This window comes from Hyaena hyaena, unplaced genomic scaffold, assembly GCF_003009895.1.
Source record: "Hyaena hyaena isolate Hyena2069 unplaced genomic scaffold, ASM300989v1 scaffold_980, whole genome shotgun sequence".
Classification (NCBI taxonomy): domain Eukaryota; kingdom Metazoa; phylum Chordata; class Mammalia; order Carnivora; family Hyaenidae; genus Hyaena; species Hyaena hyaena.
Window position 1 is genome coordinate 71,708 of NW_024081615.1, and position 15,380 is coordinate 87,087.

The window sequence follows — 15,380 nt, forward strand, 5'->3', positions numbered from 1 at the left end:
CATATAGTATCTAGAGTGATCATTTTTGCTGGCTACATTAAATTCCATCAAACAGATGTGCAGAATATAGGTAACTCTATCAGAGATCATCTAGATCATTTCCAATATTCTCATATTACAAATATTGCCAGGGATATATTTATGAACATAGACACTTAAAAATCATTTTCTAAGGTTACATCTGCAGAAATGGCATTAGTGAGTCAACAAATATAAGCACTTTTTATACTTTGGTAAGTGGTTTTCAAACAGATTAAAATAATTCCATCTATTTAGCTAAACACATAATGTGATTCAATCAAGAAAATGTTCGTTGAATCTTTTACTCGACAGGATTTGTTTTGTATATCAGATAAGTTTTATAAAATTTCATACGAAATAGGTAATAGGTAATAGGTTCCTTTAACATTAAAGCCATCATTTTAATGAAGATATTCACCAAACATTTTTATTTTTTTGAATTATTTTTAATATTTATTCATTTTTGAGACACGGAAAGAGACAAAGTGTAAGACCAGAGAGAGAGAGAGGGAGACACAGAATCTGAAGGAGGCTGCAGGCTCTGAGCTGTTAGCACAGAGCCTGATGCAGGGATTGAACTCAGAGACCACGAGATCATGACCCGAGCTGAAGTTGGATGCTTACCCGACTGAGCCACCCAGGAACCCCTCACTGAACACCTTTAAATATTAACATCCATTTCCAGAACCATCTATGACATAATTATAAACTTTAAAAAAATCAAAAGTACTTAGAAAACCTTCCCAAAGGAATGTGACTTAATTCTATGTAAATCTTTTTTGTTGTTGTTGTTGTTGTTAATTAAACAGCAGCAGTGGTAGAGTGAGTAGAAAATAGAGTTTAGAATCAGACGTCGTAGGTTCTATTTAGTTCCTACACTTACCAGCTATGAAATCATGAATACAGAGAAAGCTAATGTATAGATTAGCTGAAAACACACAATGCAAATCTTGTTAAAATAAATAGTTCTGTTATTTGACCTCTAGGTTTTTTTGTTTGTTTTTACAAATGTGACAAACATATTTCAAAAGGTCAGAATAATGATAGGTTTTATAAGTAGTATTAAACTCAGCAATGTTCTGCAAGTTAAGGCATTGGGATTCTAAAAACATTAATGCCAACTCTTGAACTAGTCAAAGCGGACAGTCATTTGCATGTTCATTAAGGAAAGATCTCCTTGAGGTAGTATGTTTTGTGCTTGCCATATTTAAGGTAGTCATTTTTGAAAAACAACTTCCAAAAGCAGAACACAGAACATATTACAATAGGGAACAAGGACTATTTTAATATTTTGGGAAGTCAATTTAAACATTAATGACAAATATTAAGGAGCTTATATACATATATATATATGGAGCTTATATATATATATATATATAATAGTATATAACATGTACCATATTATATATAAATGTATATTAATATTTAAGGAGCTTACAAATATATGTAACTATTGTTCAATAATAAACATCATAGACTTTATTTTCTATGAAGCTTAAGCTATATGAAACTTTAAACAAGGAATACTGGATAATCAATGATTTTATCCAAGTAACTACAGCATTAATGGTCATGAGTATATAATCTAATGCCAAGAAATTATCCATATTTTCACCTCAAAACGGATTCTAATCTTCCCATTTTAAAATTCTGGTGATTATGGGCAACGATCTTAGTAGACTGTATAACTAAATTCCCAAGAAAGAACTCTGATGATGTGATATCTACTTTCAATCTGTTATCTATTAATTGTACAAATCTGGCCCATCTGAACTTCATTTTTCTCCTTCTAAAAAAATGGGGGGAAAAAAAAGATACCCACCTCAGCTACCTTAGTGGATTTCTGTTAAGATCAAATGGGAGTTGTCTTTAAAATTTAACAGGCAGAATCCCTCTCGATCATTAGGCCAGAGAACACATGCATATTTCTACAGATAATACAGCTAAGAATTTATCACTTTACCCCATGTAATTAAAAAAATCAAATCTGAATATATAGGAGTGGCCAACTAAAAAAATCCTTCTATTTTCAGGTTTTCATTTATTCATTCCTATGAGTGAATGTATAAACCAACAGGACAGGAAAATACAACTCTGAAACAAGGTCATCAATATGTCAAAATGCTCAAATCTACAGTTACTTTTGTCACTTTTGGTAAATAAATGAAAATACAGAACATGTTAGATTTAATTTGTATGAAGAAATGAGTAAAAGAAGAGCAAAAGTGAGTGGTTAAGCTTAGGAGTTACAGTATTTTAAACAACTTATAACTTCTTCATCTCCCAAACAAAACACAAACTAATCGCAAAGTAGTAACCGACAGACTAGATGTTTTAAGTGGGGATGTGAGTACATTGTAAGGAGCCATTCTACAGCCTTAGTTGAGATTTTAAAAATAAACTACTTAGACCTGTGTGCACAAAACTCTCAATTATTTCTTAGTAACTTTCTAAAGAAGTTAAAATGTCATACAAGCAGTAGTCAAACACCCTTGACAAAAATACAAAATTAAAATAATCCTATCAATAAGAATCTCTTATTAAAAGCATCTGCTTTTCTAATCATATTTGAATCAAATGTCTTCTATATGCAATATATCATGCCAAATCCATTAAACACCTATAAAAATCTCAATCAAGGCATCCCTTCCACAAATACTTGACCCTCATTTAGCTCTAAGTGCTCTTTTTTTTATATGTAGTCAATAGGTACCATATTGTCTTACACCTGTATGGAAAAAGTCACTAGACTCTTCTGTGTCAATAAGTAGTAGAAGCGTTCAACATCTGGTGGCCTAAATTAGACACTGGTGTCATGATTATGTCACTAGAATAAAACTTTCAGCACAAGAATAATCTATTTCTAAAAACTTTAATTTTTTTTTTTGAAGAGAGAGGAGAAAGAAACAGAGTATGAGCGGGGAAGGGGGAGAGGCAGAGAGCAAGGGAGACACAGAATCTGAAGCAGGCTCCAGACTCTGAGCTGTCAGCACAAAGCCTGACGTGGGGCTTGAACTCACAAACTGCAAGATCATGACCTGAGCCGAAGTTGGACACCCAACCGACTGAGCCTTCCAGGCGCCACAAAACTAATCTGTTTTAGCACAAACTCCAACTGAAAAATAGCAGAAGCCCAGGTACGTGCCCACCTTTCCTGGAATACAGACTGTTGATATAGAAATGATGTAGTCAACCAAATAGCAATCTAATATCTTCATCAGCCTCTGAAATATAAGGTCAGTGGACTTGTTTTTTGTTTGATTAAGACTATTATGTGGCATAAATGACCTTAATCATTTACTTGAACTATTTCATTATGGGCACTGTGTTCTTAGCAACCTAACAAAATGGAGAATGTTAAGTGTTTTGGAGGAGGAAGGTTTTTAATTCTGAGTCACAAATAACTGTACATAAGGTAAATGATGAAACGTTAAGCCTTAAATAACAGGTGCCGGCATCCTGTTGAGTAAGTATTTTATAGACTATTTGCATTTAGGATCAGCTGGCAGATTTGTGAAAAAGACTCCCAAGCCCCACTGAACACTTACTGAATCAGTCTATGGGGATGAGGCCCCGCATGCTTGGCAATCATACCAGGTGATTCTAATCACATTAAACTTGAAAAACAGCACTCTGGGACTCAGGGCACGGACAAGATGGCATGTTTTGTAGCTGGAATGCTCAAAATGTAAACATGTTCCCAAGGAGAATGTGAACAAATGTGAAACATTTATCCTGTGTTATCTTCTTTGTTGGATTACACTAAACTCTGAATAAGGGCATGCATCTTTTTGTGATTAATTAATTAACTGGTTGGCTCATTTATTCATTTAACAAGTTATTGGGTGTCACTGGTGAGTATGGCACTATTCTGATGTGGCTCTCTTCTTGCTACTGATCGCAGTTAAAAGGTTTCAAAGGTATTCCTCATAGTATCTTTTCACTTGAAAGATGTTCAATAGTTTTCCTTTGGATACTGTTGAATAAATGAGGGAATGAATGCATTTAGGGATCCTTTTTGCACCATAAAAATTACTACGTTATCTTGAAGATAAGTCAAACAATAATTTTCTTAATTACTAACCCTTCATAATAAAGTAAGGATATGACTGAAAACCTCAGTCCTTTCTAGTACCTATATATTTTCACAATTTCTTTTTTTGATTTGTACTTATTTTTGAGAGAGAGAGAGGGAGAGAGGGAGAGAGCGAGAGAGAGGGCGAGAGGGAGAGAAGGGGGAGGGAGAGGCAGGAAGAGAGGGAGACACAGAATCCGAAGCAAGCTCTAGGCTTTGAGAGCTATCAGTACAGAGCACAATGCAGGGCCCGAACCCCCAAACTACGTGAGATCATGACCTGAGCTGAAGTCAGATGCTTAACCGACTGAGCCACCCAGGTGCCCCAACAATTTCTTAAAATAAGCACTGAAAATAAACTGCTACTTGCAAATTACAAAAAAGGTATCCCAAAGTCAAAAATGTAATTTTAAAAGCCTCATTTCAGTGCCCAATATTTAAGATACCTGCTCTCCTTAGAGAACACCATGAATACTGAATTTTACAATATAGAAAGTATACAGCTACGAAGTCTCTTAAAAGGTATCCAACAATGAATGGATAATGTGCATATTGATATAAAGTCGGTGTGTATGTTTTACATCTATACACTTAATAAACCATGTAATGTCTATTTGTATATTTAAACTGATATATTTCTATATGCTTATTTAAATGTTATGTTTAAATAACATTTACAATAACTTGTGGCTGGCATTAAAAGCAAAAAGACAACTTAAATGTCTTTTAGAATATTCTAACTGGAGGTTATCTTACAGATTATCTGGTACAATCCCCTAAGTTTAATGTGTGGAATATGAATTTCAGAAAAGGTACAAAACTTGACCCAAGCTTACTCATCTAATTAGCAAAACTGCTAACACTAATTCTTGGATTCCTGTTGTTCGACTTAACATTTTTGGTAGTATCACAGGGAGTGCTGTAAATATGTGTCAGTTCTCCCAAACACAAGAACCAGAAGGCTGATAATCTATGGTATTTTTAATTTCCTTATGGTCTAACAGTTTGTAGCAGCAAGAGAGAAAGAAGTAGCGGGAACAGGTGGCCAATATCTAAACCGATTTAAACTTTTTTCACCTTAAAAGGAACTCAAAATGCAAGCATGTACTTCACAGTTCCATGAGGCAAAAACAAGAGTATAGATTTAAACCCAGAAGACTACATGAGTGGCAAACTGGTAAATAAGTGTGTGCACTTACTGCCGTGCCTTTTGGATCCCGCTATGTTGTGCAGTCAGCATGAGAGGAAATAACCCGAAGACAGGAGTGTCTAAAGTCACAGTGCCAAGCGGAGAGACATGCCCCCTAGCTTCACACTGCCATATGCTAACGGGTTGTAACTGTGACAGGGCAGCACAGCCTGTTAACCAGAATAAGGTAGGATGCTGCCCTACCGCTATCAAGCACTGAGATAAGAGGAATTTGGGTTAAAAGGAAATGACAGGCTGCAGTAGCCAACTGTTGTGACTGTAGCAGAAAACAGACAAAATACCTAAAGGAGCTCCTCACAAGAAAACCCCAAAACCAATGATAAAAGTAATTAAATTATTTTTCAAAAATGTTTATTTATTTTTGAGAGAGGGGAGAGAGAGAGAGAGAGCACATGTGCACAAGTGGGGGAGGGGCAGAGAGAGAGGGAGACACAGAATCTGAAGCAGGCTCCAGGCTTGGAGCTGTCAGCGCAGAGCCTGGCGTGGGGCTCGAACCCATGAACTGTGAGATCACGACCTGAGCCAAAGTCAAGACGCTTAACAGACTGAGCCACCCAGACGCCCCAAAAGTACTTATCTGATATTAAACACTATACAAAATACAACCAATTACAAACCGAAAACGGTGGTCAGATTGGTTTATAAGAGTTCCGACCACACAGCTCAGCCATTAGGGAGATTTTTAAATATCATCTCCTGCCAATAACTAATTCATTAAAGGTCATCCCAGTCTGCCTATTTGGTTCCCATCAATCAACAATTATGCCTTATGAACTCAGGGTTTGCTTGAGAAAGTTCAGGGGAGGGTGGAAGGTGACTCACATGTTAAGCATCTAGTGATTTTTTTAAAAAATATTTAACATTCCTAAACTTCTCCCTAAGTTCTCTGCAAACAGCATTAGTTCAATAATGAGCAAGTGCAACCAACTGCAGAATGACAAACCACCCACAAGTCAAGGTGTCTGTGGCACACAGTGGGCCTTGGTCCACAGAGGGTGCACGATTAGGTCTCCGTGTCCTTTGTGAGGTGTCCTTATGGTACTCTCTTCGTCAATAGCTTTTTCCAAAATATTCAAAAAAGGTAAACATGCGAACAAACAATAAACTCTCAAGAACCTACGGGAGACAAAATGTCTTGTTTCCTCTCTGTGCTATCATTTGTATGGGAATGAGAGATTTAAACAGTGTTTAAAAATGGAGTTCTGAGATCACACCCAACTGGAGCACCCTTTCTATGACCTTGAGTAAGTATTGCCACTGCTTTCCCCTAAATCTCTTGCCCAAAAGATGGAGTTCATAGCATCTTCCTCAGCAGATTGCTTTGAAGGTTAACTAGGCAATGCATGTGATGGGTTGATGCTGTGTTTGGTAGAGAGAATAAATCCTATCCAATAAATATCAACTGCTGTTACCACCGTCTAAAAAGGTGGTGGCAGTTACCACTACCTTGAAATTTGAGATCCTTTGCAATGAATGCAGTAAAACCCTACCAACAAGAATCTGTTGCTTATTAAATAATTCCTACTAAACTGATGAATTATTGGGGTCAATTATGTTCACACAACAGCCTTATTTTGCCTCTTTCTCAGTAACTAATAACACCAAAACTTCTCAGCCCTAACTACTGCCTCATCCTTTTTTTCTTTAAATTTTTTTTAACATTTATTTATTTTTGAGAGAGAAGGAGAAGGAGAGGGAGGAAGGGAGGGAGGGAGGGAGAGAGGGAGGGAGAGGGGGAGAGAGAGAGAGAGAGAGAGAGAGAGAGAGAGCACGCACAGGGAGGGGCAGAGAGAAACACACACAGAATCCAAAGCAGGCTCCAGGCTCCATGCTGTCAACACAGAGCCTGACACAGGGCTTGAACTCACAAACCATGAGATCGTGACCTGAGCCGAAGTCAGACGCTTAACCGACTGAGCCACCCAGATGCCCCAAACTATCGCCTCATCCTAACCAGAAGAAAAAGAAAAAGTCATTTTGTTCCTTAGTTGGACATGAATGCCAGGTTTTAGAGCTTCAATGTACAGTAATGTTGGCATTTTCTTCTTCATCTGAGGTTTACCAAATCCATTAATTTATAGCCATGCTGCAATTCTGAACAACCCCTTCAATATAAGATTTATTTCCTTAATTTCATTTTCATGCAGCAATAGCAAAGCAGATAGATCTAATCATCTTCGACTCTGAGACATGGAAAATCATGCACTTTCTAACTTAAACAATTTCCATAAGAGCACACTTCACAAAGCTGCTGTGTTATTCCAACCAAACTACTGTGAAGCCTACGAGGAAATTCCCAATAATAAATTCTAAAATACTTTGTGGGTTATAGCTGAGCAAATCGTTATGAGAACAATTGTGAGGGGATAAACAGAATTGGTTGTTCTTTTTTTCTTTAAAATTTTTTTAACATGTATTTATTTTTGAGAGACAGAGAAGAGACAAGCATGAGCAGGGGAGGGGCAGAGAGAGGGAGACACAGAATCGGAAGCAGGCTCCAGGCTCTGAGCTATCAGCATAGAACCCAACATGGGGCTCGAACCCACAAACGGTGAGATCATGACCTGACCTGACGTCGGACACTTAACCAACTGAGCCACCCAGGTGCCCCTTGGTTGTTTTTAATAACAACAATAACAACAAACATTTAGGAGGCATTTGCTGTGTGCAGACACTCCTTGAGGTAAGGGCCGTCATTATCTCCATGTTAAGGAAGAGGAAACTGAGGCTCAGAAGTAACAAGCTACCTAACCCCAGAGTCCAAGTTCCTATCCGCTATTATACATACGGATGCTGTGGCTCTCATAAACATTACATTGGTCAAATGCAGCATACCTAAATTCTAGCAAAATGCTCCAAACACCAAACCAAGATCTCTGCTTCAGGTGTTGTTTAACCTTTACAGCCGCGAAAGAAGTCAAAATCAGAACGGAGTACATCAAGGAAGCAGTGAAGCCTTCCTACCTCAAGTCTGTCTGTCCGCATTAACTTCTGTGCAGCAGCCGCAGCAGCCGCAGGCACGGGGACCCCAGGATTCCCTGTGACCAACATTGGTGCGGTCGGCAAGATCTCTGCTGGAACCAGGCTTGGGGAAACAGGTCCCAGGTAGGGATTAAAGGCTGCTGATGCATTGGTGGCTAAGCTTGGTGCAACTGAAAACATTGGCTGAAAAATAAAATAAAAAGCAAAATTTAATACACAGGTCTTGGTTCAAATTTGATATCCTACAATATGTATCTATCCCTCCTCCATTCATCCATCCATAATCCATTCTTCCTTCCCTCCCTGCCCCTTTTCATTTAATTCTGTGTTTATTTACTCTCATTCAGGATAAGAATGTTTCTGGGATAAGCATTCCTCAAATCAATGCTTTTTTAGAATATAATAACAATTTGCCCATTAAATTTTCTGCTGGGATTTTGAACATGATTTTTGTAATTTCTTTTTGAATAACAGATCAATTATTCAATACGGAAACCTCCTGGGGTCATATAATCTCCATTTTTATCCTGATATAATCCTAGAAACTTGTCTAAGAAATATATTTTATAATCGCTATGTCAGATGAACTTGAAAGATCTGTTTACAACTTTTAATGGGTTGCCAGTGTCCTATTGTCTGGAGTAAATAAAGCATAACTCCTAGGGGATAACAGAGTTTCACAGTCAATGTAAACTGGAAATAAATCTCATGGGATATGTGAAAGATGATGATGACACCATTTCTCTTGAACACATGAGGTAAAGTGTTTGGCATATTCACTTGTTGCAGGTTCTTCCAAAGAAACTGTAAATATTCCACCAGTTTATCACCCCCTTGTGACATATTTAACAAAGCATTTACCTTACTAGGGAGAAGCCATTCTGAGTGTCTGAAAGTCTGAAACAGAAAACTTCTACAGAAATGCTACACGGTTAAACTAAAATACACATGGTATTTTGTTTTTACAAGGTAGAATTTCTGCCAGAAATGCTTTCATGGATATAGGAGGATGTGATATGAAGATCTGCATATCAGGAAATATATCCATTCTTAAGTAGAATTAAATAATTTACCGGAAATCTACTTTAGCAATTTGCTTTTCCAGTTTTTAAGACATAATCTAGCTCAACAATTTTCTACCCATGGGTGGCATATTTTAGCTTCCTAATTTAACAGAGTTTCAATTCTTGAAGTTTGATATTTTGTGTAACAATAATGTTTGTCTCCAGAACACAAAAATTCATGGACAAAATGGATCCTGTTCTTTAAGGGACTTTTTTTTTTTTTTTTAACAATTAATTTTCTTTACCCTGTGGTAAAAGGAACAGAATCCTGGAAAACATTTTTAGAATGAAAGGAACATTAGAATAGCCAATTCTCCCATCCTATAGAAATATGAAGTTAGATGAACCCTGAGTTTATATAGTATTCAAGAGAGCTTTGGAATAAAGTTTTATGTAATTAAGATGTAATACACACACACACACACACACACACACACACACACACACACACACACACTTATTTAGGCTGGCCCTGACTTGTCCCGTGTTTAGAAGGGTAAAATGGAATTCGAGTATTCTGTTTTTCTTAGGGCAGCAGTTCTCAATTACATAGGTAATATTGCCTTGTAGGGCACCTTTGGCAATGTCTGGGAACATTTCTGATCGTCACAGCTTGGGGGTGCTGTTGCGTCTAAAGCGTAGAGGCCAAGGATGCTAAGTTGTATGCAACACACCGAACAGCCCTCACAACACAGAATTATCCAGCCCCAATGTCAGTAGTGTTGAGGTTGAAAATCCATGTTCTATGGGATGCACTCTTTTCCTGACTTCACAAATTATTTTAGGACAGAATCTTTGCAGCTAGTGTACACATTCTTATTAAGACGATGGGAAACAGAACATTTCATACATAATTTGATTCACTAGGGAGATGAAACAATATACCACACATTCCACTCCTATTTTCAAGTTATAATGACGCTTCCAAACGTACTGGCTTGAGTGCCATGTTCGCTACCCTGCCAGGTCATTGGCTCCTGCCTGATGAAGTGGCCTAAAGTAACACCTCTGATCCTCAGCCCCATTTTTGCCCAAAGCACTGACAACAGGAAACCACCTGAGCATTCCAGATATAAACAATCAATAATCTGTCAGAAACTGGGGCCCAGAGCAATCTCTCTCCATCAACAGCTACTTGAATAGCAGCTGATTCTAGACAGCTCTGCTGTCAGAACAAGTGTTGACCTGTACAATGAATATGTGTTGAACTTGGACTTCTACTCAGAAATATTCAGGTTAAACATACACTGTTACATATACACTGGTTGTAATTTCAATCAGACCACCACTTTAATTTCTTATTAGGTATTTAAGAATTGTAAGAAAGCAAGCACAGAAGACCAGACGGCTGTTTAAAATATGGACAACAAAGCCAGTCTGTATCATTCCTCTTTGTATTCTATTGCTATGAATTAACATGTATTTTCCAGGTAGAACCTTCTTAATGTATACTTTGGAAGGTTACTGAGATGTTTATGTCATTGTACACAATCTACCGTAATTATTTAGAAGCAGAGGTCAAATTTATACAGCTATTTGGAGGCAAGAAAATCATTTTTCTTTAAGAAATGTATTCTTATTTTAAGAAAATACAACCAGTGACCAATAAAATTCAGCACTGTTAAATATCACCGTATAAATTTATAATCCACAAGGTATATAATGCAGCAGGTACATAGTACAGATAAAAGAATACTACAAACTCAACATATTGATCTTATTTACTGGCAACAATTTTCCTGCTGGATTGTTTTCTATCGAGTCATCAGGTGAATGGATTTTCTGACTGAATTCTGCAGAGCAAATTCAAATCTGAAGCCTTCTAGGGCACTGTCTGCAAGTAAAATCTAGCAGCTTTAAAAATCTGAAACATCAGGTCATGATCTCATGGCTCATGAGTTTGAGCCCCACATCGGGCTTGCTTCTGTCAGCTCAAAGCCCACTTTGGATCCCGTCTCCCTCTCTCTGCCCTTCCTCCACTGGTGCTCCCCCCAAAATAAATAAATATATTTTTTAAAAGATCAAAAAAAAATCTGAAACATCAACTATGCAGCAAGCATTCCCTCAAATTGTTCCCTCTTTCACATAAGCAGAGCTATTTGCTAAACAGGGAGTTGATCAATAATAATAATTAATAATAATAATAATAATACCTCTACACTGTGAAACTTGATTCCAAAAGCTGCCCCCAAAGATTGCAACATTCTTTCCGTTATTTTGCGTTTTTGCAAATTTGTTACATTCCTTTTTCAAAGAGCACCTTGCCAGGTCGGTCACTGCTTGACCCTATCAATGTGCCCTAGTCGGATTAGTGAAGGGGGGCGGGGGGAAGATGCTTCATTGCCAAGTCTCCATTCCCAAAGCCATCGTGCAGACGGTTCAGCAGAAGTACAAGGGTGGATATTAACGCTATGGTATTATCAAGTGCATCCCATGTTCTCTGAGTCTCTGCAGGATGACATATAACTATGTTACTGGTGCATCTGATACTGAGCCCATTCTTGTAATAATGATTTACAGATATCTTTGTTCCTGGAAGGCCTAAGGAAGGTTGACTTATGATTGCCTTTTGCCAGTGAAGAGAAAAAAACAAACTGCACTCTTACTAATGCCGGTGCATTTATGGGCTAATCACTTGTTTGTTTTAAATGAGACATTTTGATTCCTTTAAGTAATCGGGCTGTATTATAAATTGAAATGTTATTCAATTCCACATCATGACCATAATAAAATGTGAGCAAACATGATTATTACTCTACTTCCCTCTATTTACTGTGTGCCAGGCATTGTGCTAAGTGCTTTACCTGTGTGATTATATTTAATTCTCATAACAGTAAAATATACACTGCATGGGGCTAAGGGAAAAAAAAAACCTCCATTGTTTCTGTTTTTAGTGGCAGGGAGGGGCAGATATCTGTGGAGTTCATTGCCAAATCCCTAGAATCTAGCCAGCTGCCTAGAACATAGTAAGTACTCAATAAACATATGCTGGAAAATGAGTGAATGAATGAATATGTGAATGAATTTTAGTCTTGTCAGGGGCGTTTCATTAGTCCCTCCCACTCCACAGACAAGGAAAAGGGCTCACACAGATTATGTGTCCATAGTCACAAATGAGTGCATGCAAGACTTAGGATTTGGACAAGGTGTGTCTGATTCCAGGTGATTCTGAAACCTGAGGCTCTCAGTGCTGGCTGGCCATTAGAATCCTCTGGAGAGCCTCAACCCCCGAATGTCCCGGCCCTCCCCACTCCTCACATTACTCTGCAGTACTTTTTCAAGTCTCCTGGGTAATTCCACTTCTATACATTATGTGGTCTTCTACTATTTAAAGACAGAAATAGGTTCAGATTTCTGATTCTACGTGAGGTCATTAGGGAGACACGTTCCCTGATGACTTTCTTCATAACATGGTTTTCCCTCTACATTGAAGGCTGCTCCTTCCCAACCCACCTGTTTAATTCCTAATCATGCTTCAAGAATCACGACTCTTTCTCTTGATGCTTCCCATCATCCGCCCACATCTTCAACTCTGAAGAGGTTTCTCCTACCCTCTGTTACCAGAGAACTCTTTGGTACTTGAATTTGGCACTGATCACCAAATGTGTTTACTTAACCGTCTCTTCTACCCTGCAGGCACTCAGACTGCTGCCTTAGGCGCTGTGCTGCCTTCATTGTGCACACAGCCTCTGACTGCAATCTACACCGGTCCCCTACACACATTTGCTAAATGACTGCATTAATGGATTGACTAACCGGTTTTCTCCAGAACACAAACTAACCAGCAAATGCATTAAATATTTTCTAGTATAGATACTTGAACATTAAAAAAAAAGAGAGAGATTTCATGTTACTTCCTCTCCACCTGAAAATTTAATCATTTATTTAGTATGCTTGTTTGAAAAGTATAATTTATTTTTGTTTATTTGTATGCTGAGCTAAGTTTTTTCAGTAATAGATTATTACTGTGCTGTAACATTACAAATATCAGAGAGGCCTAACTATTATGTGAATCACTGTTTGTTTTGGATACACTGTTTGTGATTTTTTTTTAATGAGTGGAGTGTATATAATAAATAATATCTAATCAGTGTCTGTTGCAATTTATGGAAGACAAATTTTGTCAGATTTTTCTCGATTTTACCTTTGTGAATGCATGCGTGCGTGCATGTGTGTGTCTTTGTAAAGGTGGATCTTGCAAGCAGTGAAAGAATAAAGCTTTATTTTTACTTGACAACACACAAAGTGTAGGAAACCATGTTTCTGGGTATACACAATCCTGTACAGGAGCTATAGAGGTCTCTATAAACAATTATTTTGAATATAAATGGCCAAAAGCTAATGGAAGTTCTCAACAAATTCACATTACAGTGTCTTTTTTTTTTTTTTTTTCCGAAGAAGGCACCATATGACTGGAATTAAAATAAGAAATACCGTTTAAAGCCTGCTTCTAGACTGACTTGCTGACTGGGCAAATCACAATGACCGCCTGGCTTCATTTTTAATTTGACTTTATCCTTCAATCCAGTTTTACTGAAGTAACAAACATTTAAATAAAGAAGACTGGCCTCTGGCCCATCAAGTAAAAAGGTACCAACACATATGGCCTGGTCCCTAAGATTCGGGCCATTGTCAAGCTGCTCCAGGAAGCACAGGCTCCTTGACCGAAATAGGCATTAGAAGTATGCAGGCAGAGGGAGCACGACTCAGGATGATGGCCGTGGAAACATTTTACCAGAATCACTTGGTCATGAAGTGGACTTATGTCCATCAGTAGTTGGATAAACTGGAGGGGAAAGCACTAAGAGCCAATTTAAGAACTCTAGGTGTTCCTGGACGTGTGACAAACGATGACTTGAAAGCTTTCAGCACTCAACTGCCAACTGACACAGAAATACCATGACAGCAAAGGTGAGGTGATGGGAACAGCAACGAAGCTTCCAAGATTTTAGCTGAGTCCAATAACTTTGAATTTCTTTATCCCTAGGCTACTTCAAATTCATGAAAGGCACAGTAACTCAACTTGAGTTATGTACCTCAAGGTGCCTAGGCACATGTACCAGAAGGGAAGCTGCCACTGGAAATGATGGGTGGCCAGTGCTATCCTTTGAGAGCACAGAGCAAGGCAGATGAGGGCACTGCTGGTGCGACTCCAAAGCTCAGACAGCTCTTCACAACCACCACCTGTGCAGAGCTCTTCAAGGACAAGGGCAGCTGGAATCAACAGAATTTCTGAAGACATCTTTCTGGGATGGACCAAAGAAACATTCCAGATGCTTCCAAGTTGTGAGCCTCAAGATATGGTCTATATTTGGTTAGGTAGTTTAGTTTTCTTGCTGGCTTCTCTTTACATCAGATGGCAATGCCATCATTTTTTAAACTAGTACTTAGGGAAAAAATACAAATACTTAATTTTTAAAATTTGTATAACCAAAGTCTATAGGTCTTCCATTTATCTTCAAATGTCACATAATAGAGAGAAATGTGATCTTTTTACATTTTTATTAGGAGCTGAGAAATGATAATAGAATTAACGGCAGTTATTTAATAATTTATTATGCAAATTTTAGGGAGTAGACATAGATAAATTCAAGTAGTTATTTTCAACTACTTATTTTCTCATCTTACAAAATGGGAATAATTTTGTTATAAGATCGTTAGGAACTTGCAGAGAATCTATTTTAAACTTTCACTATATGCTGAAGAAGTTCAGAGATTTCCAGTGAATCAACCAGGGACCCACAGCTGTGGTTGGTGACGTGTCTCCAATTAGTGTTTCTACAGCATGCACGCCAGAACCTGAACAGCTTGGGTTAAAAGCCTGGCCCTGCTACACACTACCTATGTACCTCATGCAAATTATTCAACCTTTTGGAACCTCTGTACCTCTGTTGCTCAAGTTGAGATAATAATATCTACTTTATAGGACGGTTATGAGGACTTGTGACACAAAAAGAAGTGAGTGCAGTAAATGCCCTTAAAGAGTGTTGTATTTGCCCCCAAAATGTTAAGTCCTCTTTCTGGTTCT

The 15,380-nt window shown here is 37.9% G+C and overlaps 1 protein-coding gene across 10 annotated transcripts in view; it reads right to left on the bottom strand.

The window, feature by feature from the left end:
- The window catches only part of MBNL1 (muscleblind like splicing regulator 1), a 182,382-nt gene that overhangs the window by 23,918 nt on the left and 143,084 nt on the right, over positions 1-15,380 (bottom strand). For all 10 annotated transcript variants that reach the window (XR_005526269.1, XM_039221416.1, XM_039221414.1 and 7 more), the window contains one exon: positions 8,271-8,471. Coding sequence is in view for 9 of the 10 variants with exons in the window: in XM_039221416.1 (XP_039077347.1) it covers positions 8,271-8,471 (201 nt within the window). In the remaining variant the exon portion in view is untranslated. The remainder of the gene's footprint in view (positions 1-8,270; positions 8,472-15,380) is intronic.